This window comes from Melozone crissalis, unplaced genomic scaffold (genome assembly GCF_028551555.1).
Source record: "Melozone crissalis strain CALT ecotype California unplaced genomic scaffold, PUWL_Pcris_2 ptg000012l_1, whole genome shotgun sequence".
NCBI classification, from domain to species: Eukaryota; Metazoa; Chordata; class Aves; order Passeriformes; family Passerellidae; genus Melozone; species Melozone crissalis.
In genome coordinates, this window is record NW_026535790.1 from 4,509,904 (window position 1) to 4,532,530 (window position 22,627).

The 22,627-nt window shown below is 37.9% G+C and overlaps 1 protein-coding gene across 38 annotated transcripts in view; it reads left to right on the plus strand.

The window, feature by feature from the left end:
- RBFOX1 (RNA binding fox-1 homolog 1) overlaps positions 1-22,627 on the plus strand; it is a 1,176,073-nt gene that overhangs the window by 1,090,195 nt on the left and 63,251 nt on the right. For 31 of the 38 annotated variants that reach the window (XM_054271085.1, XM_054271089.1, XM_054271101.1 and 28 more), the window contains 3 exons: positions 1,733-1,793; positions 7,575-7,628; positions 22,204-22,284. In XM_054271085.1, coding sequence (XP_054127060.1) covers positions 1,733-1,793; positions 7,575-7,628; positions 22,204-22,284 — 196 coding nt within the window. The remainder of the gene's footprint in view (positions 1-1,732; positions 1,794-7,574; positions 7,629-22,203; positions 22,285-22,627) is intronic. The other 7 variants (XM_054271122.1, XM_054271121.1, XM_054271094.1 and 4 more) reach the window with 1 other exon arrangement.

The following is a 22,627-nucleotide window of genomic DNA, read 5'->3' on the forward strand; positions in this document are numbered from 1 at the left end:
GCATGTTCAAAATATTTTCCTTTTCATCTTTTTTATAAATGTCTGCTTCACTCTCATTTGTTGTTTCAGATGCATCATTGGTGTCTTCTGTGTGCTCCCCTTTCCCCCTTCCCATTGTTTATATATATATTTATATATAAAGAGAGAGAATCTGGCCTTACTTGGGTTTTTTATTATGATTTCTTTTGTAATTATTATTATTATTATTGTCATTGTTGCTGAAAGGTGGATGACGGATTTGAAAGCAAAATAAAAAGAAAGCTTTAATATTTTGAAGTTATTATTTTCGATGTTTTGTAAATCAATGGGTGCAGTAGATTCCAAAAAAAACAGCCAACAAAAAACAAAAAAATTAGAAAAATTGAGAACAGCAACAACAAAAAAAAGTGTGACAGACAAAACAAAAAACAAACAAAAGGTTGTTTTTTTTCTTTTTTTTTTTGTTTTCCTTTTTTTTTCCTTTTTTTTTGTTTTTTTTTTTTTTCTTTTTGTTGCTGCAGGGTTGATGTGGGATCCACAGTGGCCTTCAAAAAATTCAGATTGGGAAAGAAGCATCCAAAAGATGCACAAGAAACAAAGCCAGACTAGAGACTGAGAAATATTCACATCTAATTTTCAGGAAGCTGGGTGGCCTGAGCCATCCCCATCTCCAAAAACCTCCAGCCACGTTTGCTGTGCCACTGGATCCCCTTCAACACTGCCTCAGTCGTATTTGTTAGAACTTAAAAAAAAAAAAGAAAAAAAAAAAAAAAGAAAGAATTACCAATTGAAAATGCTGTCGTCTTTTGAGTAAGATGTTGCATATTTTGCCTTTTCATTTTCCCCCTCGACGGTAGCGCTTAGGGCCCTCACCAAACTCTCAGTAACCATGGTAACTGTATACATACCCATGCTGGCGATGGTGCTGAATGGTAAGTGGAGAAGTCCATCTGCCGTTTCACGTATTTAGCGCTGATATACCACGTGGATTTTTTTGACTTGTTGTATTAAGTTTTCTTGATGCTACATTTTTTTCTATATATTGGTACGCCTGTAATTGAGTGTACGTTTTAAGCAAGCCTGGGAGGCACTGATTGGATTGAGGATATGACTTCGTGCACATCTTACTCAGATTGTTAACTCCATATTGTGTTAAATAATGCACCCTCTTTTTATCCTTTTGTTAGCTGTGATTTTAAAGCTTGAATGATTTTGTTAATTCTTGCAATGAAAAAGGCTCTTGTTCCAAGTGTTGAATGCTAGATGTTGCTTTTCCAATGGTACTTCTCTTCTAAAGGGTTATGTTGCACACTGCTAAAATTCGTTTGTCCCTTTTTTGACATTTTCTTTGTTTCCTTGTACCTTGTCTCTTTCCTTTCTACTCCACTGCATGTTCCTTCATGTAATCTTTTTCTTTTTCTTCTGTTTTGAGTATTTATTGTATCAGTGTTATCATGGAATACAAGCATGCTCTTAAGTCTTAAATTATGCAGTACCTTTTAATTTGCTTTTAATGTCTTTTTATTAAAGTTTAAATGATATGATGTTGCTTTATTGAAATGATTTGTAAGTTAAAATGGTTATGAAAGTAAATGTAATTATAAATAGTATGATTTTGTTATGCACCTGTTGCCTTCTATAAATTAAATTGCATTTTATTTTCACATGACTAATAGCAGTAATAATGCATGCCTTTTATAGTGACACAGGCCCTGCCTGTAACCCTTTCTAATCCCCTGTTCTATGTGCTTAGGTAAATAATGCCACAGCACGTGTAATGACAAATAAAAAGACCGTCAACCCTTACACGAACGGTAAGTGCGCGGGGCCCTGCTTGGGGTGACTGTCCCTGCATGCAACCCCCCAGTCCTGCTCAATGGGGCACTCACTGCTCCTTGGGGATCCCACTTTGCTCCTCCTGCCTTCCTGGGGCTCAGAGTCCTGGGATGTGATGGGGTTAGGCAGGAATGGCACCTCTGCAGAGCTCGGCTGATTGCCAGCCAGGTGGGCAGAGCACGAATCCCCCTGGCTGGAATCCCGTGTTGGACCCCAAATCTCCCTGGCTGGAATCCCGTGTGGGACTCCAAATCCCCCTGGCTGGAATCCCAGTGTTGGACCCCACATTCCCCTGACTGGAACTCCAGTGTTGGACCCCAAATCCCTCTGACTAAAATCCTAGTGTTTGACCCCAAATCCTCCTGACTGGAATCCCAGTGTTGGACCCCAAATCCCTCTGATTAAAATCCTAGTGTTTGACCCCAAATCCTCCTGACTGGAATCCCAGTGTTGCGCCCCAAATCCCCCTGATTGGAATCCCAGTGTTGGACCCCAGTGGCTTTTGTGGAGGACGTGGACCTGGTGGGAGAGTGATGTTCTCTGCTTTGTGCAGTGATAATGCAGTGATGAGTGAACTGATGGGAGGATTCAGCTTGGTTTGGGGCATGGGGGGAGGGAGACCAGCAAGAATGTCTTCCCTGTAGAACCTTTTAGTACCAGGGCACATATCTTGTCAAAGATCATTTTCCATATCTTCCTTCCACAATTTGCTAGAAGAAGGGAGACTGGTATTGAGTGCTGCTTCCAGCTTTTCTTCTTTTCCCATGGAGAAATTAGAATTCCAAGCTATCTAAAAACAAAATTCATTCTAATACTGACCTAAGTTGGTATAATGTTGTACATTAATGTTAGAAAAAGAATCCACAGCTATTTGAGACTTTGGAAACAATACATTTTTTAAATCTTTCCTTTGGGATGGTTGGATCATGTACTTACGTGTGCCATTACTGGTTCAGAAAATTCAAATTCAGAGAACTTCCTAACTCAGTCATGTCAAACAATAGCACATGAACTGAAGTTTATTGCAATTATGCTTTTAGTTCTGCTAGGCTCTGTAGTTGTTGGTATTTGGTTTACAATTTAATTCAGTTTTTCACATACAGAGGAAAGCAGATGAAATGTGCACATAAAGGTTTCCTGAGGTAGATTAGGCTCTTTTCCATTTTGAAATATAATGGATCATATTTTCTGTTCTTGAGGTGTCATTAGGGAGGTTTTACTAAAATCCAGGGCACACAGTGGCTTTATTTTTTATTAAAGCTCATCATTTTCTTGTAACACAGTAAAAATAAAACACAGGTATGGTTTTCATGTGATGTGATAATTGATGTAGTTAAAATTATCTGGAGAAGAAAGGCCTGAATTTCTTCATGCTTTCTTAGAAGCTGTTTTCTTCCTCATTTTGTATATAGATGTGAAGCTTGGCAAATTATGCAGATGGGAAAATCTCCTTGGTTTTCATTGGTTTTAAAGCATCCCAGTGAATCTAGAGAGAGACACAAGGCTTGACTGGATCACATCAAGAGATTTTGTTGTAATACAGAGCTAAATTAACCATGTGCATATGAGGCTATGAACTCTGCCTGCTATATTGCAATGACAAAAGTAGATTTCCTGTAAATGATGATGCATATTTTTTATTCATATTATCCTAAGGCTACAAAACTCTTCATGAGCAAATAACATGTTACATATCAGCACAGGCAGTGCTGAAGGAAGGGAATGCTGACAATAAGAGATGGGAGATTTTTAACCATGTGGTTTTAGAGGAGGTTCAAATCTATGTCCTGCACTGCAGGATTACTTAGGTCACACATTCTCATTTATTAATGTCCAAGACCAGGATGAGCAAAATCTGCTGTAAATTGTTTCCCACTTGAAGTGTTTTGTTTGTCATTTTCCATCCTGTTCCATCAGATCCAGATCTCACCAAAAGTATGAAATACCTTGTTCAGTGCATAAATAAGTAACATTTATTTATTGTGAACCAGACAACCAATGTGCACGCCTTTTGCCAGGTGTCCGCCAAGTAAACCTCTGCTTGCAATTCATAGCTTTTGATTGTTTAATCTTTTTTTACCATTTTTTAAAATGTGTGAAATCCCCTAAAGTAAACACACAAGGACAATCACGTCCCTCTTGCATAATCATCCCAAGCAAAAAGGAATGAAGTGTAAGGGGCTTCATTTGGTTTCATCAGTGCTTATACTATCAGTCATCCTGGCATGATACAAGTCTAGTTCTTTATCATTTTGTCAGGAATTAACCACTACTAGAACTGATTATTTATTGAAGATTATTATTGTCTAAGGTAAAGGGCTCATCTTTTAAATAAACTATAAGGCCAGTTTTTTCCACCAGCACATAAAAATTTGCAGAATTTCGTCTAATGCAGGTAGCCAGAAACATTTTGTTTGCACATGCCTTTCTGTTTCCTTCAGAACCACTTATTTTTTAATGCCTCTCTTTATCTTTCAAAGTGTGTGTTGTGACTGGCATGTTGTTGGCAGGTATTCAAAAGGTAGCTGGGGCACATGTTGTATTCTATCAAAACGTCAGGAACTGATATTTATTTTAATTTAAAAACAAGATACACTCTGTTTTGTGTTCCATTCCTGAATGCAGCTGGTTGTTTGATAACAGGGCTCATGTTGTTAATAGGATTGCAGAAGTCAGTGGATTTCAAGGCACAAAAACTTGGGTTTTTTAAAAAATATATACAGCTTTGTTCAAATAAGTGATGTGCTTTTGTGTCCTAAATGGTCCTTGAAATAAGTATGCTTTCCAGTGACTTTTGACTCCCCAAATGAGCAGCTGCTGGGAGAGCTTTTTTAGTGGGTTTGTTATCACTCAGGATGATTTTGATGGCTCACCTCGTGCTTTGGAGATACAACTGATTTCTCTTTTCAAGGAAATTCAGTGTCAGGAGTGCTACATGTTAGCAAAAATATTTGAGACATTTTTAGATGTTCCAACCCATCCTGTTCACAGCTGTACTTTCTTCTGATGCTCATATTGCCATTCAGGATGCTCATCCAAGGGTTGTAGGACACAGAGAATTATGGGCAGGTACATTCAGAGAACTGCAGTAATACAGGAGGAGCAAGAAGCAGAGATCTGTAAAAGGATAAATATATTTTAAAGTTTAAACTGGTGGTGCTTTGGATTTGAGCCTTCTGTTTCTCTAAATTTAGATTCAAAATCGCATCTAATGCCTATTAGCACAGTTAAATCCCCTCCCACTCCCTGTCCCCCTCTCTGGGTAGCAAACAGCAGGGAAGGAAATGGAGTCACAGGGTTCTTTCCTACCCAAGCCTTTCTCTGGCCATGGTGGTCTGTCCAGTCTATGAAGCAAAAATAATCCTTTTTGTGTTGCTGCACCCAGTTTCTACCACATCTTGTTCCCCCAGGATCATTTCCTTCCCTTCAGCACACTGGCCATGTGCCTCTCCGGATGGCTGGGAAGCTGGGTCAGGCAGAGGGTTTTTTCTTTGCTTGGCTGATTTTTAAGTTTCAAGCTTTTCCAGTTTCAGCTCAAGGAGGAGATTAATATTGTGACAGTAAGAAAAATGCACAAAATTACACCCACAGCCGAGAATTTGCCTCCTCCAGCTGCTGCGGAAGGGTTACTTGGCAGCTGCTCTCTCAGATACATCAACTCCCATCACACTTGATTAACCCACACAGCTATGGGCCAGCACATTGTTGGCTGACAAGATAAAGTTAAGTTTAATTACTGTTATTTTCACCATGAATGAAGTATTTCCTCCAAAGGCTTCAAAAAGTTAGATGAGACAGCCGTCACTGGGAGAGTGGTAAGGAGCTGAAATATGAGACTGCCTTTCAGCTGTGAAGAACAATCTGTGTCTTCCAAGATGATTTTTTTTTCCTTTCTCTCAGACAAATTGTGGCACTGTTAGTGTAACTTAGAAGTTGAGAGATGTCTGTCAGCTGCTTTGACAGCAAAAGCTGACAGATCTAAAGTTCTGTCCAATCTTTCATTTTGGATGGTTTTGATCAGTGGTCTTCTGAGGAAGTATCACATTTGAAATATTGGATGTTCCCTAACATATGCAAAGTTAGATTTTTACCCAAAGTCTCAAAATTTGAATGATTTTCTATCACACAAAATTTGGCTAAAGGTATATCATGCTCTGATGTTCCTAAATATAATCCTGTGGAATGTGAAATTCAGTGATCAGGTAAAACTCCTGTGGTATTTTTGGAGGAAAAAGATTTTAGCCCTCCTTGGCTGGACATTTTCCAGCTTCCCTAACTGTCTTTTGGCTACATAGAACAACTGCAGTCACTTCTACAGAAAGGTGTCATGCAAAACTGCTTACTCTGAACTTACTCATGAGTTACCTTTCAAAACCACCCCTCCCCTGTCTTACTGAAGAGTTAATTACTGGGAAATAATTATTATGCATGAGATGGAGATAGCTTGAAAGGATGGGAATAGTTTGTTATTGAGATTCTTTTGCATTGTACTTTTTTTACTATTATGCCTTGATGTTTTATGATTTTCCCCAGTCCTTTTGCATTACATGATATAGCCAAGGCAGAAATAAACCTTGAGTGCATTTAAATTCTTCTAATTGTGGCTTTTGTGATTTTGAAAAGTGTCTGGATTATGTGTTGATTCCAGTAGCAGTTGAAAGTTCTATTTTAAGTACCATAGCTCTGGAGTTTACAACATGCTTTTGCTGAGGGTATTTTTTCTTTATTCCCATTTACAAGAAGCGCTTCCCAATCCTCTGATTTGAGTGCGCTTTAGGAAAACCCCTAATTTTTCAGTTCCAGTGGTTCAAAATAATTGTTCACTGAAGGAAGAAGAGAGTGTGGCTGGGGGGATGTTCTGTGGAGTTTGCAGTGAGCTGGGAGTGGATCTACCTGTGGCTGAGCACACAGCAGTAATTGGCACTGCACCACAGCTGGGAACACTAACGAGTTTGCAGCACTTGATTTTGCTTTCTCTTGCCCCTCCTGTCCCTCCAGCTTGGTTATCTTTATTAAGATAACATCCCCAATGCTTTGCACACCCCTGGGTCTGCAGCCAGCCCGGGGATGCTGCAGCAGGTGTAAAGTGCAAGCAGTAATTTGGAGTTTGGCCAGACACGGGCAGAGCAAATCTGTGAGTTCTGTGCTGGGGTTCTGTGCAGGGCTGGAGGACAGTGATTATGGAAGAGCAGGGCAGTGGCTGATTTGTACCCCTGGACCCCAGGGAGCATCTCCTTCCTACAGACATTGCCATGCCGTGGCTGTGCTTTCCTTTTGCCAGGGTACAATCAAAATACTCCAATTATTTGGTTGCCCTGTAACCCTTGCTAGCAAAGGCTCATCAGAAATGTTTGTGTCCAGAGAATGAACTGTCCTGGCTCATAACCAGAGCCAAAACAGTGGCTGAGAATCATCTATCCTGTACTAGAGGCTATGGTATACCTGAAATAGTGCTGGCTCCATTCCAGAGCTTGGGGGAGTAAACCCATGTGCATTTCAGCCAAGGTAATTCACCTGGTCATTCACTCCAGTAAATGCCACATGTCTGGTGAATGCCTTGATTCATGACTTATTTCCATACCTCAGACTCTGATATTAGAGATCAGTAATTAAAGATAACTATGAAACTTGAATTACAGTGACCTTTCCTGAAGTAATTTTGTCTGTAATTTTTATACAACAGTAGTTAAAGTAATAATAATAGTTGTTATTATTATCACTAATTGCAATATTAACTGTTATGTTTCTGTTTGCTGCAGGCTGGAAATTAAATCCAGTTGTTGGTGCAGTTTATAGTCCAGAGTTCTATGCAGGTAAGAATTGCTCTATGATTGTCCCACTGACCATATTTCATTTTAGTATTCTTTAAAACATGCAAAAGTACAGAATTTGTGTTTGGTGTGAGGTTTGCTTTCTGTGTGTGATTCACATTATTTACAAGACATTTATACATTTGTGATTCAAGATTTTACTTTACCTGGGCATAGTAAACTTTATATAGAAGATATATGAATGCCTTTTTTATTGGAAAATAGCTAGTATAACATGAAATGTACTGCAATATCTTAGTTTTGCATGAGGTTTTATTTTATTTCATATTTTAGTGCAGTCACCTTCTTCCAGGGATTCTTTAAGAGACAACAGCCAAAAAAATCTTCTCTATAAATATATATATATAGAGAGAGAGTGTACGTACATGTATGTAGACATACATAGGTATAGACTATATGGAATTATATTTTTTTTCTGAGCATTTTTCTTTACATTTTATTGTTAGTTTTTCAGTTTGATGTTTTTGTGTTTTAAATCTATATTTTCACCTGACTGAGACTAAATTCTGATTCTGATTGCAGTTTGGAGTTAGAGATTCAGTTTTTGTCTGCTGGAACTCAGTTGTGGCTAGCAGTCATTTTTTTACATATAATTTAGGAACAGAATTGAAAATAAACTTATTTGTAGTCCAAAACCCAGTTGATTCCAAAGGAATTTGAATGCTGCCCACAAACAGCCATCAGGAAAGCATTTATGGATGGTAGTTCAGCCTGGGAAGAGGTTGTCATGTCTGCAGAAGCTGGGGAATCTCCACTCATGGAGATATTTGAGTCTCCAGTTCACAAAGCTGAAAAACTTTTGTTAATTTGAGGGACTTCAGGAGATGAAAGTTGTTGAAAAGGACACTATTACACTCAAACATTTGTGGTGAAAAAACAGCTTCTACTGAGATAGATAAAAATCTTCAAATTAGGGTAAAAGTGGCAGAGTATAATAATAAAAAAACCTAACTTGGCATTCATGGAATTGCAGTATTTGGTGCAGGCAGAATTTATTTCCTTGCTGATGTATGTCTATGTTGAAAACAGGAATTTAACATTGATCTCGTTTGAGTAGTTAGTGAACCAACCCTGAACCTGCATAAATTAGAAAGTCAGAGTTATTAGTCATTTTATATAAATGACTTTGTGTTAATGACAAATATAATAATATTCCCATAGTACAGTAATCAATTTTCTAATACGTATGCAGAATTAACAATCTGACTTATAATTGTCTCATGAAGTAGGGCATGAAGAGTTCACATAGTTTGTAAATTAAAATCAATATTTTCAATCTCTCATGAAGGTAATTTTCCTAATTTACTGGACTTTTCCCTAACATTTATTTTGTCTTTTAATTATAAAATGGCAGGTTATTGATTTTTTTGTATAGCCTCCTAAAGTCCCAAGTGCATTTTTATTGCCAGCACTAGGGAGGTGTTTGCCCTTCTTAATGAGAATCTTTAATTACCATTAGAAGAGTATTAATTTAATTTTATGAATTATGACACGAACTCCACCACACCTTTGCAGAAAGTTCCATCAAGATACTTCATTTATTTCTGATTTTTTTTTCTCTTTATACATGTAGGCAGGCTTGTTTTGTTGCATTTCTGGGTTTTTCAATGTTTGGGTTTTGTTGGGTTTTTCAGTGCACGTCAAATGCTTTTTATTTATATTGACTAAAATACAATATCTCTCACATTTAAACATAAAAAACTTTTTTTAAAACAATTTAGTCAAAATTGTGGAGATCTCAGGAAATGAAACAGTAAAACAACACTGCAGTTCTTGCATTTCAGAATAGAACGCCGTGACTTATCTTTACTTTTGGGTTCCCTTCACCACCTTTCTTAGAGAAGAAGCAATTTAATTTTTGATAATTATAAAATTAGAGATGTGGTTTTTAAGACAGTCAGAGTTCTACTTGTTTAGTTTACTTATTGTCTCCAGCACTGCCATGACAAAACTGCACCAACTTTTTCACAGTCAGCGCAAGAAGTTCCTGTAGCTCCTAATAAATGATGAAAAATTTGGCCACTTCTGAAATAAAGATGATACATCTACAGAGAAACTGTTGATTTGAAGTACCTTTAATCTTCATAAATAAGTGAAAAACAGAAGGTTATACAAAGCTGTCAGGACGGCACTGATGAATGGCAAATTCCCCCGTTCCTCAATTGCCGGCGGCGCCGCGGCCGCGAGGCTTCCCCGTATTGTACATCAAATCTGCCAACTCATTTCTGTGATTAAATATTCCATCAGTGCGGGCTGCAAGGCGCTAAAGCTTAACAAGATTCATAAGATGCACCACTTGAATACACATAACTCACTGCCTTGGATGGAGAGCACCCCGCGTGCACAGGAAAATTAGAATGGAGTTAAATTACTCCGCGAGACAAGATCAATAGAGAAAGGAGAAGATCCCCCTAATGCAATGCAAATCTAAGATATAGTTATGTCCTGACAACTTGAAGCAGACAATTAAAGTCAAATAGGGAGGAACACAGTGTAAATCAACCCTAAAACCTTGGAGATAATGGTAAACAGTAGGACCAGTGACATGATTGTTATAGCTCGGGGTTTTTTTGGAGTGTACACTTCTGTGAAGGAAAACCTTTCTTGAGAAAATGAGTGGCAGCTAAAAATGGAGACTCTGAGGTGCACAACACCTTGTGGACTCAAAATACTGTGTATTAACAAAAAACTATGGATTTCTCTTCCAAGGCGGTTTTTGTGCCTGTTTTTGGTGCTGCAGTAAATTGCAGCACTCTGGCAATGTGGCTCTTTAGTTGTGGTGAGACTGGTGTGGATTTCCAGGGACACATTTGGGAAGGGCCCTCTGGAGACTCCTGCTGCATTTCCAGGGCCTAGCAAGGCTCCCTGGTGGCCACCAGCTCCTGCTCTTCCCACCCTTCTGCTGAGAAAATGATATTTTAGGGAAAACTACAGGGTATTTTTTTTTCATGTGTCATTCTAGCTTTTCACAGAATTGCGTTTCTCCATATATGATCATGGATAGGAAATTTTTTAAAAGATGGCTTATGTCCACATAGCCTCCCTCTAATAAATAAAAAATTTTCCTTGAGGGTTTCCCCCTTTTAGGGGATTTTCCTCTTATGAGAAAGGAATTCTTAATGAAGTTGTGTTATCCATCTCTTATCTTTTCCAGTAAAATATTTATTAAACTCTTAGGCAGGTCCTAGTAGTTTGTAAGAAGCACTTTGTGATTTGTCTCACTAACTCTTCATGGAAACTGGGATCATTTTTTCGTCTATTTGTATTTCCATCCAGTTTTAAATACATCCCATAGTCTTCCTGTATTTAAGCTAGAGTCTGTTCTTTTCCCCATACACTCATTTATGGCTGAGAAAATACACATTTGCAGCTGGGTTTCTTTACTAGATGCTCTGGTACTTTCTTTGTTTCTGCAGTTTGTTATAATATCATTTTCACCTGCTTATTTTTATATAGTGTATATTTTATCTGTAATACCAAGCCTTTCTTTCTGCCTCAGGCATTCTGACAGCCAAGTTCCATGTTGTTCCTTTCAGTTATTGCAGATCTTTTTGTTTTTCTCTTTTGGGTTTTGGAACAATGAATTTTTGAGCAATCTCTTGCACTCTCCTTATTGAAATATAGAATATTATTGCACCTGTGTTGCTACAGCAGATCAGTCCTGTACAGCAGGTAGCATGAGACACAGTAAGGCTACTTAAAAAGACTTTTTTATTCCTGGCAGAAAACAGCTTTGTTATACCTGCTGGAGAGGCTCCTTTTTGGCAGCTCCCTAATGCAAGGTGGGGGAAAAGATGTTACAGAAATTTCCTGGAAATCTAGTGAATACTCTTCCAGAGAACAGGGAAATTCACAACAACTCATATGAGAAGATAGTCTTTTCTGGTCATAAACAAAACCAGTATTTCAGAATTTTCAAGATTGAAGTTGGCAGTGGAGAAAGAAAGGACTGAAGATTAGAGGTGAAGAACAATTAGAGCACAGCTGAGTGGAAAGCAGAAGACCCCACCCTTCTTTTTCTTAAGTCACTATTATTCTTCCTGAGTTTTATTAAGTTCTAGGAATTTCAGGAGATAGTTTCAAGTCATCCCAATAGCTGAGTAGTTGTATTCATTTCATAAATAACCTTAACCCAGTGAAGACCATTGTAAAAACCCAGTTTCTTGGGCAGTTATTCCATGGCAAAATTTTCCCCATCACTCAAAATGAGAGAGAGGGGAAAGGTCTGTGCATTTTTATGTCTTTTAAAGGCCTCAGAAGTCAGAGAAGTTCTAGCTGCCCAGGTCTTTTTGGCACTTGGAATCCAGCAGCATCCACCAACAATCAGATTTTGTAACAAAGTTTCTTTCAGAAATTTGTTCAAGGGTTTGGAATAGAATGTTATATATAATTAGAAGTAAAGAACTACCACAGCAATATATATATAAAACCATGCCCTTAAGTAAGATGAATCCAGGGGAAGAGAGGATTCCTGTACACTTGCTAATACTAATTCTCTTTGTTCATGTCTTAAAGCATCTATTTCTGGAGTGTAAGAGCACCTGGGATTCATTTCGTCTTTCTAGTGTTTCTCTTTGAATTTAAATGAGTCTTGCATAAGCTCAGCAAATACCCTGGAAACAGTTCTCAGTGTTTGGAGTTTGGGAAGCTGAGTTATATGCTTGCACAGCATTCTGATCCTGGGGTAAAAGTTCACTCTATCATATCTCTAAAGCAGAATTTTTCTAAAAGCTGTCTGTCACTCCATAGATTAACTCATTTCACTATTTGATTACATACACTTGGGTTCAAACTTTGTTATTGACTAGGCAGATTTTTCCAAATATATTTGCAGTCATGTTAGATAGTCAGCTTAAATAATTTTCTAACTACAGTCAAATAATTATTGTTTAATATTCCACCTGTGATATTTAGGTGCTCCTTTTCAACATATAACACACAGCTGTAAGTGTTGTTTCAAAAATCAAAAGTACCATCATCCAAATGAGGAGTTCCTAGGTAGATTAACAACACTGATGACAGCTAATGCATTTCTAAAACTCTGTGGAGCTTTTACAAGCCATTATAGAGGAAATCCTGTTTTATGAAAGATGAATAAAGCCAGTAGAAAAATGGAATTCAGCATCTGCATTAGCTATTTACTAAAATAAATAAATAAATAATAATAATCCAGAATTAATTATTAATTATGCTTTATGCTACATTATATGTATGCATTAATTATGCCTTATGCTACATTATAATGAGTTCTTCATTAAAATGTATACCCTCATGGAAACTAAACCAGGCTTATTCAAAGCTAATGCCAATGACTTATTTTTATAAAGATTAATTTAGTCAATTGATTATATATTTAAATCTGGAGCAAGATTAAGCTACCTATATTCAGCATTGATTTGAAGTCTGCACATTTTAAAGAGATGACCACAGATAGTGTCAGTGTTACCTTTTTGAAGGTGTTTCTCTTGGATTTCTATCACACAGGTTGTACTTAGCATTTTATACTCTTCTATGTGATCTCTAGAAGAAATTCCATAGATTTGATGATTTAATTGTAAATGTTCAATAGATACAGCTTCATGCCAGAAGGTAGGAAACTGTGAAGAAGGGAGCTTTTGCTTCTTTACTGTAAAAGTTTGTGAGTTCTGACCCCAGTCTGGTATGGGGAACCATTTCATACTGGGTTGTGATGGATTTGTTCACAAACAGAACCAGTAAAACCAGGAAATCTGTATTTGCTGAAAGGTGGACTGCTTACAAAATAGGGGGAAGAACGTGTTTGGGGATGGGTGGTTGGATCTCTTTGCTTGATGGAAAATCTTGCTGAGATGCAGGTCATGTTCTGATGGCCATATTTTCATGTTTCTCCTGAGTTCACATAGAAGGTTTCCTTGCTTTTAGGTATTCCTTAACCCCAAAAGAAACCCTTCTGAGCAAGCAGGAGCTGTACTGTCCTTTCTTTGTCATTGTGTTGTTTCTAAGTTCTTGTGTTTGTTCAGATGTTCTTATTGTGGATATAACTGACCAAATTTTAAAGAGCTAAAAGAAGTTAAGTGCTGTTCCTTACTGACAAAGGAAGTCTTTAATGAAAAATTGTCATTGGATTTCTCTTCCATCATTCTGGTACTTAGTGAAAATGTGTTCTGTGGCTTCCTGGTTAGTGAGAGACCTAGAAGCAGTTAAATAACTGAGGTGACAGCATCTCCAGACTGTGGATGGTGTAGGTTTTGAGGCTGGATACAAATCCAGCTGTTTCAGAGCTACTGCTCCTGTCTCAACAATTACCTGGGCAACAGGGGTGAGCCTGGCTGGGCACTGCCTGGGCCTGGCTAAGGCTGCAAGATGCATTTTTAGCATAAAACTTGGGCTGTAACCCAAGCACCAGCCATGGATAGGTGTAAAAAGCACTGGTTCAAGGATCTCTGAGAGGAAAATTTAAGGCAAACTGCAAGGTCATCACTAAAACATTTGTTTGTTCAGAACTGGGGGGGGGGGGGGGGGGGGGGGATATTTGCAATCCTAGATAAGTTGTAGCAGTTATGTGGAGGAATAAATTCCTCTGATTAGAAGAATAACCAAGTTAGGAAGATCTGTGTGTTAGGATGGACAGTCAGGCAGACAAACTCTTCTCAAATGCTAAGTAATAAAGTAATATATGAAATGTAAAGTTAATACAGTTAAGTGGAATGGAAAACAACTCTACTCTGTGTTAAACCTTGATTACAACTTTAAATTAATGCTAAAGCAGTTTAAGATTATGGTTAATTGTATTCTAAACATATTGCTAATGTTTTCTCTTCCTTCTTATGCATTTTTTTCCCATTTTGGACATTGGAGGACAGGATCCCCAATATGCACTCTAATTGCATTTCATAATGCTTATTGAGAGGAACTTTCAAAATACAGTTTTCATTCATTTATTCATTGTGGAGGTAGCAGAGAGGGGGCTGTGCTTTACAAGTTTACAAGCTCTGTTGGTTTGGTGCTCTTGGATTTTCTTTGGAAATCTCCAAGCATAGAATTGCTTCTAGTAAAAGTGAGTGCTTTGGAAACTTTGGGAACATTGCATTACCATTTTTGTAATGGTTTTTCATGCTCCTGAAATTCTGGAACTTGTCTGGGCTAGGGAGGAAATAGACTAGCTAAAGCCAGGATTATGCATGATGATTCAATTTTTGGTCTTTTATATTCTCAGCTTGTCATTCAGAATAGAATTTTATTTATAAGTCAGAACCAGCATTCACTGGTGTAAGCAAGGAGAACTGAGGGATTAGTAATTTGCATCTCTGCATCTAATTGCATTAGATTTGCATCTCTGTCTTATAGATTTACTGAAATAGGTGATTTACACAGAAAATAGTGTCTTGACACAATATGAGAGGATAAAGCATAAACACATCCACTTGTAATCCCTGCAGGGCCATGTTGAAACTCTAGTGTTTGTGTTTGGGCAGAAAGGCTCCAGTTTCATCTATTCTGTGATTTTTTTCCTATTCCTATCTTTATTCAACAGGCAGATGTATGAATGCAACCCATTTTAGTTATCGGCAGAACATGAGTGCATTTTGTGTATTCTCAAGCATCTCCTTTCAAGCAGAGTATAATTCCAGCTCAGAGTTTACTTCAGAAGTTTATACTTGGGAATTTCTCTCATGTTTTCTCTCAAAGTTACAAGTGAATCAAGAATAGCCATCATTTACCTGCTATGTTTGCTAGAGGATCTAGAAAGATGAAGAATAAAGACTTAATTTTTGAAAGATCCTGAACAACTTCAGTGGGATGCATGTCCCAGTATAAAATAATGGCACTGAAGGTCACAGAATTTATGTGCACCTGAGGTTGTAGGGAGACATCTTACAGTAAATATATTTTGCAGGAAATCCTGATGGTACCACTCCTTTTTTTTTTCATGACTACATAATGCATTTTAGACTTTTTAGACTTTTCTGTCTACTAGATAATGCATTTCAGACTCGAGTTTTTAGACTTTTCTGCTGACAGGATTTACACTTGGATGCCAATGATACAGTTCACTAAGGAGCACAGATAAACTCTCTAAGCATGGTGCAGATTTTGGTACAAGCACCAGCTGAATTTGTACAATTTAGTTTCAGTTTAATTACCAGACAAGGGGTTCCTGTGGCTGATAAATCATTTGAAAAGTATTTTGGAAAGGGCAGCTTGCTGCAATTCCTTTACTTTGTGAATGGAAATATTGCATGAATTGTTGCTGCAGTGCAGCCAGTCTATGGGAAGGCAGGTTAATTAAATTAGAAACAAGTCAGTCACACAGTGTGGTTTTAAGCAGGCAGGAGAAGGAGCGATCCCTGTTACTGTGGGTTGAGTTCTATATCCTACAGAGGGGAGCTGGGGGGATTATCTCATACCAGAGCTGCAAACTTCGCTGCTTCTCTGATGTTTGCTTGCATGATACTGACACCTTCCAATCCCAGTTTTTGACAGCATCCTGGATGCTGCACAGGAATAACTGGGGAGAGAGGGCTGTTTGCCAAAAGCTGGGAAATGGATGATATGCAAAGAATAATTGGAAGGGTGGCTCACAAATGATGTTTGCTGTGACCTTCATTGCTGTTCCCTGAGTCAGGGCCATTGGGTTCATTGGGTGTTTTGGGGACACTAAGAGGTGACGATGAAGAAACATTCACTATGCTTAGAAAAGTGATGAAAAGGAAAATTAATCTCTTAAATAGAATTTTTGGATGGAGAGGTCCCAGGAAATGTCTTAGCGACACCTTCACTGGCTGGTTTTTGGTGTGTTTTTTTCTCTCCTCCCTCTATTTTAAACAATGTATATCAGGTTATATGTGAGTCAGGGACCTACTACATAAATGTATGTATAGAGCAGAGATTCTCATTACCAGCAGCAAGCACACCCAGGCTGTTCAATAATTGAATATATTTCAGGTTTGCTGTCAGAAGAGGTTTGGATCTAGGAAAATCAACTTTAGACATCAACTGCTTTAGATTCTCCTCCCTACCCTCTTGTTAAGTGAAACTATATATAAGCTTTGGTGGGATTAAACACAGGTTTTGTTTGTGTTTTTAACATATTGGAAGAAAGGAGGCATGGGGTTTGGGGTTATGCTACTTTATTCCTTGTTAATAATGAATGGAACAATCCAGTGTATCAACACAACCATCCATAAGTGGTTGTGTTAAAATCTGAAGGCCATTATTCAATTTACAGAGAGCCCAGCTAACTGGAGGCCCTCAAAGAGCACTTCTTTTTGAATTAACAGCATATTTAAAAGCATGCTAAGTCTGTGTAGTTGACTATTGATACTGAAGGGCTAAGAGAGCACTTAACTACTATTATGTATTCAAGAGAGAGGCTGTAGAGGCTCTCTTTAAATTCCCTAGTCAGAAGGGACAATGGGAGCTAACATACACTATTACTGCACAACAGGAGCCTTTTATTAGGTGTTTCTGATCCATTTCTGTGAGACATTCTGAAATAATCCATCACAGAACAATATTTCAGACCAGAACAAAAAAAGTGCTATTTCTGTCTGAAAATGCCAATATCAAATTACACTTTTAGAACAGCAAGCTGAGAGAGGGCATGGATTGCTTATGAGGATCCTTGATACACTTGCAAATCTCCTGATTTGTTAATGAGAGGTGCAGATTTACACTTTTCTTCATGCATTGAACACAAAAGTGTTTAGGAATAGTAGCTGTTGCAAAAGGCACAAAACAAAAGAGTGATCAGAATGATCAGAACTAACTCAGGGAGAACTTGGTATCATCCAGCTGCACTGGGAGGAAAAGAAAATGAAAAAACAATCACTGAATTCAATACAGAATGGGCTTTTTTTAAGATTTAGATTTAGATTAGGCTCTTGAAATAACAGTTTATAATAATGCGGGCAAAATAAGACTCAAATAGCTCCATTTTTCAATCAGTCTTTCTTGTGGCTTTGCTTGGATTTCTTTGTTTGTAAACAGTATTAAAGAATGGATGAACTGGTACTTAGTTGTGAGAGGCAGAGAGGCTTTTGGTAATACAATAGAAAAAAATATGTGTAAAGAGCAGCTGATTTACCTGGAAAGCTGCAAGTACAATGGATTAGAGTAATGGAATCATCACTAAATCTCCTTGTGTGTAGTGAATTACTTAGTTCCTGTATTGCAAACACTCATTTTAGCCACCTGTGCAGTAAACCCCAGCCCTGGATATTGAGTTGGTTCATTCCTGCCACTGGAAATGCTTCTGTGCTTCCCCTGGCTGTGAGGGCAGCAGATGGGTGCTGTGAGAACTCAGCACCACTGGCCTTTCCCAGCTCTCCTAAGAGCTTTTTGTGAGGCTGGGCTTCCTTGGGATTCCTGGAGTGAGGGGAACATTGTCCCCCCCATGCCTCACCTTGTTGTGTCCCAGGGCAAACCCCCAATAAGCAACGTCTCTCCTCTTCTTTTTTTTTGTAATTTCCCCCCAAAATTCTTGGGGAATGTGAAAAACACTTATCACTTGTTTTTAAAATTTTAAAAGTTTAATAGTAATAAGATGGTTATAAAAAATGGTGATGCAATTAGAGTAATAATAATTTGGAAAAATTGAATTAGGGCAATATGAGACAATAGAGACAAAGAGTTATGGACAGTCCGGGTACCTTTTCTGGGCAGCACCAGCCTGAAAAAGAACCCATGTTAACAGAGGATTAACTCTTAAAAACAACAGCTTGTTGCATAATCATACACTTCATACATGATGCATAAATTCCATTCAAACACAGGATTCTGTCTGGTCATCATCAACTTCCTCCAAATCCTAACAGCGCCTTCGAGGCAGGAAGAAGTTCATTTCTGCTGATAATGGGGCAATAAATTCTCTTTCTCTGAAAGATACAGGTGTCCTGTGGCTGCCATCTCACTGAGAGTTCTTTCTTTTAAAATGCATCCTACATAGCACAGTTTCTATTTTAACCTTTTTTTTATAACCTAAAACTATATTTAACGCACTACTTAGGAGAATTAATACAGCATTACTTTCTAACACAACACATCTAATATTCATTTTAGTATTTGTGAAAAGCCAATCATAAAATACATGCATTTTTCACGGGGAATAAATGCCAGCACTGAAAATTGGAAACTTGAGGTCCATGAGCCAAGGTATTCATGCCCTGTGTATGGTGAGGTGGTGCATTGTAGGCTCAGGTTCTCTGTCATGGTACAGAAACTTTAAACCATTGCCAGGAAAGCTTTCTAGAAGTTTCATCTTCTTCCTTTGACAGGAGAGAGCCGGGCCCATAATCCAGCCTTGCACCATTGTTAATTTTACACCAACAACATGATTTTAGCTAATGGTATATGGTTTTTTTCTGCAGAAAATGTTTTTTCAATTTATACTTCCTAAAACAATGCCATGAGATGTTCCAGCTAATTGTGTAAATTCTTTTCAGCTAATTGCAGATTTGTATTTCTGAGCTTCCTGTAGTACTGGCTGCACAGTGGTTCCAGTTAAAAGCTATTTTTAACAGCAGGGGTTTAAAAATCCTGTATAATTTAGTGGGCGAGTCTACATGTTGATCCTTGGTGTTACTTCTTGGATCTTTGAGGATTGGAGAAATGCAGTGAATTTTTTAGCTGTTTTACATGAGGCAGTGAGTACTCTGTGCAGCACCATTGGTATTTCTGGAGATTAGTTTATCTGCACCATGTAAATAACTGTACACAAAAAACTTATTTTTGAAAGTATTAAAAAAAAAATAGGAGAAATGCATTTAGTCAGAGATCTTGAAACCACTGGGAACTGAATTTTAAGTGTTCTAAAAATATTAATGACTGCACATCACTTTTTTTCCACAGTCCTGAATATTTTTAGAGTAATTATTTCTCAAAATAACTGTGGTGCTTCAGCAAAGGACCTCATCAAACAGCACGTTCTTAATCATGGGCTGGAGGAGAAAAGAGTGGAGGAAGAGAAGGATGAGTGGGGATAGGCTTTGATCGTGGGACACCTGGTTTTTGTCCCTTCCAGGGTCTCTGCAATGTCCCTGACCCCAGGCTGCTCCCCTCAGTGTCCCCTCTGCCACTGCTCCGTCAAAACTTTATATTAAAATCCTCTTTCATAAAGAAAAAATCCCAAATCCTTTATTCCATCACAATAGATTTAGTGTTCTGGAGGAAAAATAATATTTTTTTTTTCCCCATTGGGGAATTTGTAGATTGTTTCTGTGTTCTGAGGTTTATCCAAAATCTTACTGTCAATATTCAGTCTTCCCTCACTTGTATGAATTGCAATTGAAATGCTTTTAATACCAAAATTAGATGCAGAAGAAATAATCTTTTCTTACTAAAGTAGATTAAAAAGTTCCGTATTTTTTCCTAACGAAATCTAATAATAATGTTTTAGTTATCAGTATTAATATTATGTACAAATTCAAAGGCAGATTGTCAAAATATAATTAGAAGGCTCTGTGCAAGAAATTAAATACACTCTAGTAGCAGAGATGAAAAAAAAGCATCTGTTTTGAAGTACTTTAATTAGAAATTAGATGACTAGAGTAGGGAAAATAGGATTTGTATGAGATGAAATCAGAAAAAATATAAGATTATTAGCTGCAAAGAGTAGGAAAATACCTATGGAGCATGAAGGAAGCCAAGTGTTATCTAGGATTTATGGTGAATAATGTAAATAAACTGTAACCTTTGACTTCTAAAAATCTTTTGCTATGTTTTGTAGACATACTTGAATTCATTATAGTTATTCTTAAAACCTAATGGAAATAAGTGATTTTCCTCATGTGTTTCTCTCAGCCAGATGAATGCTTCTGGCTCTTCAGCTCACTTTCACTTGCAGGCTTCTGCACTAGCTCAGGTTTGAAAGCATCTGTGGTGTTAAATTCTCCCATATTCCAATATCTCCATTCCTGAGGTCAAACAAGCGTGTGGATAGGGCTTACTTATTTATTTATTTTATATTTTGTAATTAGGATCTCAATGGCTGCATGTTCATTTGCCAGCTACCACACAAGGGCTGAAGGCTGAGAGAGATATTAATACAGTCAGTGATGTGTTGCCTTAAAGTAAGGGGGAAAAGGAGCTTGTTTTCTATTTTATCTTTTATATTAGTTGTGAAAAACAGTAAGCATCTCTAAATCCTGTTAGTTAAGGGTGTCTGAGAAGGTTAGAAGCATAGTAATTAATGAGATTTCCAGTAGTCACAGTCTTAGTTAAACTGCATAAATTACAAGAATTTTTTTATTACTCTTCAGCATTTCCAATATTTGTCCTTCAAGTGACAGCTGCAAGCAACAAACAGAGAACTGGTTAATGGCAGAAATTTTTAAAAATATATTTTAAGAGAACTCTGGCCTAGTGAATGAAAATTGAGAATTGCTTCTGTATACTGTGGAAAATGTGCCTACCATTTGTACTTAATCCTGTCCTTCCAAACTCATTGGACTCAACTCAGTGCAATTCCATTGCATGTCAATGCACAATGTCTAAAGTTTCTGTCAAATCTCCAGAAAGATTTGATGGGTTGGAATTGTGTGATTCACAGATCCTGACAGCTTGAGGCATGTCAGTGTATGTGTGTATAAAATCCTGTGTGTGTGTGTATACAGATATATGCACATATATCTGCAAAACCAGATGTCTCATATCCCACTTCTCCTGGTGGACTGTATTCCAGAAGTGAAGAAGTTTCTTTCCTAGTTTGAAAGTACAATGTTCAATCTGCATTCAGCTAAGTCTGCTAAAGTACAATTTTAAGAAAATCTGATGAGTTTTATTTAAGTTTATTTAAAAGAAAAAAAAGGAAATAAGGAACCTTAAATTTGTGTCGTTTGTTCGAAATGGGCATTGCGAAAGTGTTGGTTTAAATGGATTTGGCTATTGCTTTTATTTTTATTCCTTGGGGGAAAAAAAATGTTCTATCTGGTTTTTTTTCTTAATCCTGAACCCAGATTATTTACTGGAAAGCAATATATTTGCGCAAATAAATTTGTGCATCCCTCTGAGCAAAAATTGCTGCACTCAGATGTGTCAGCCATCACTCAGCGACAACGGGAGCGATGGAACCCAGGTCCTCCTGGCCTGGTGTCCATGATGGGAATGCTGCATGTGATTTTCCTGCTGTGCTGGCTCCAGGAGCCTCATTGCAGCCGGGGGCTGAGGAGGCAGGGTGGGCAGGGTGGGCTGGGGCAGCAGTTTTGGGGGAAGCAGGGTGTGACAGGGACAGAGAGCAGCCAGTGCGGCTCGCGGTCCCCGCGCGATAACAGCAGCGTTGGGGGCATGTCTCTGTTCTGCTTTTCCAATGTCAAACTGGGGTTGTTTGGGCTCTTGCTGCTTTGAAATCAAAGCAGAAAAGGAGCTTCTTTCCCTTTTTTTTTCTTTTTTCTTTTTTTTCTTTTTTTTGTGTGTTTTTTTTTTTTTTTTTTTTAAGTAAAAAGTGCAAAAAGCGTCCCCCGGTTCAGTTTCAGTGCGCCATTCCGGTTGTGCCTTCCTTGATTTGTGTTTTGGGATGAAAAACTGAGGTTCAGTTGAAGTGCTCCAAAACCAGATACCACTCTCTCTCTCTTTCTTGTAGGCAGGGTGCTGCTGTGCCAGGCAAACCAGGAGGGATCTCCCGTGTACAGTGCCCCCAGTTCACTAGTATACACATCCACAAGTAAGCTAGTGTTATGGCTCGTTTCTTGTTCTGTTTTTGTGACAAAAGCACATTATTGTGAATTAAGCCCCCTTAAAAATGTCAACTTTCCCAACAGCCCTTGTTAAGGTAAATGTGGTGTTTATAAACATATGTAAGTCATGTCAACAGGTAATTCAGTGTTTTAAGTTGCATCTTTATTCTCAAAGTATATTCTATTTTTTAAAAAAATGAAAAAGCAGCCTATATTGCAATATTGTATAGAAATGGTCAAAAGTTCTGCAATAACAGTGACAATCCAGTACTGCTGTGTGCTCTGCATTTTGTGTAGAAGATATTGTGTTTCTTCTGTCCTGCTCACAAT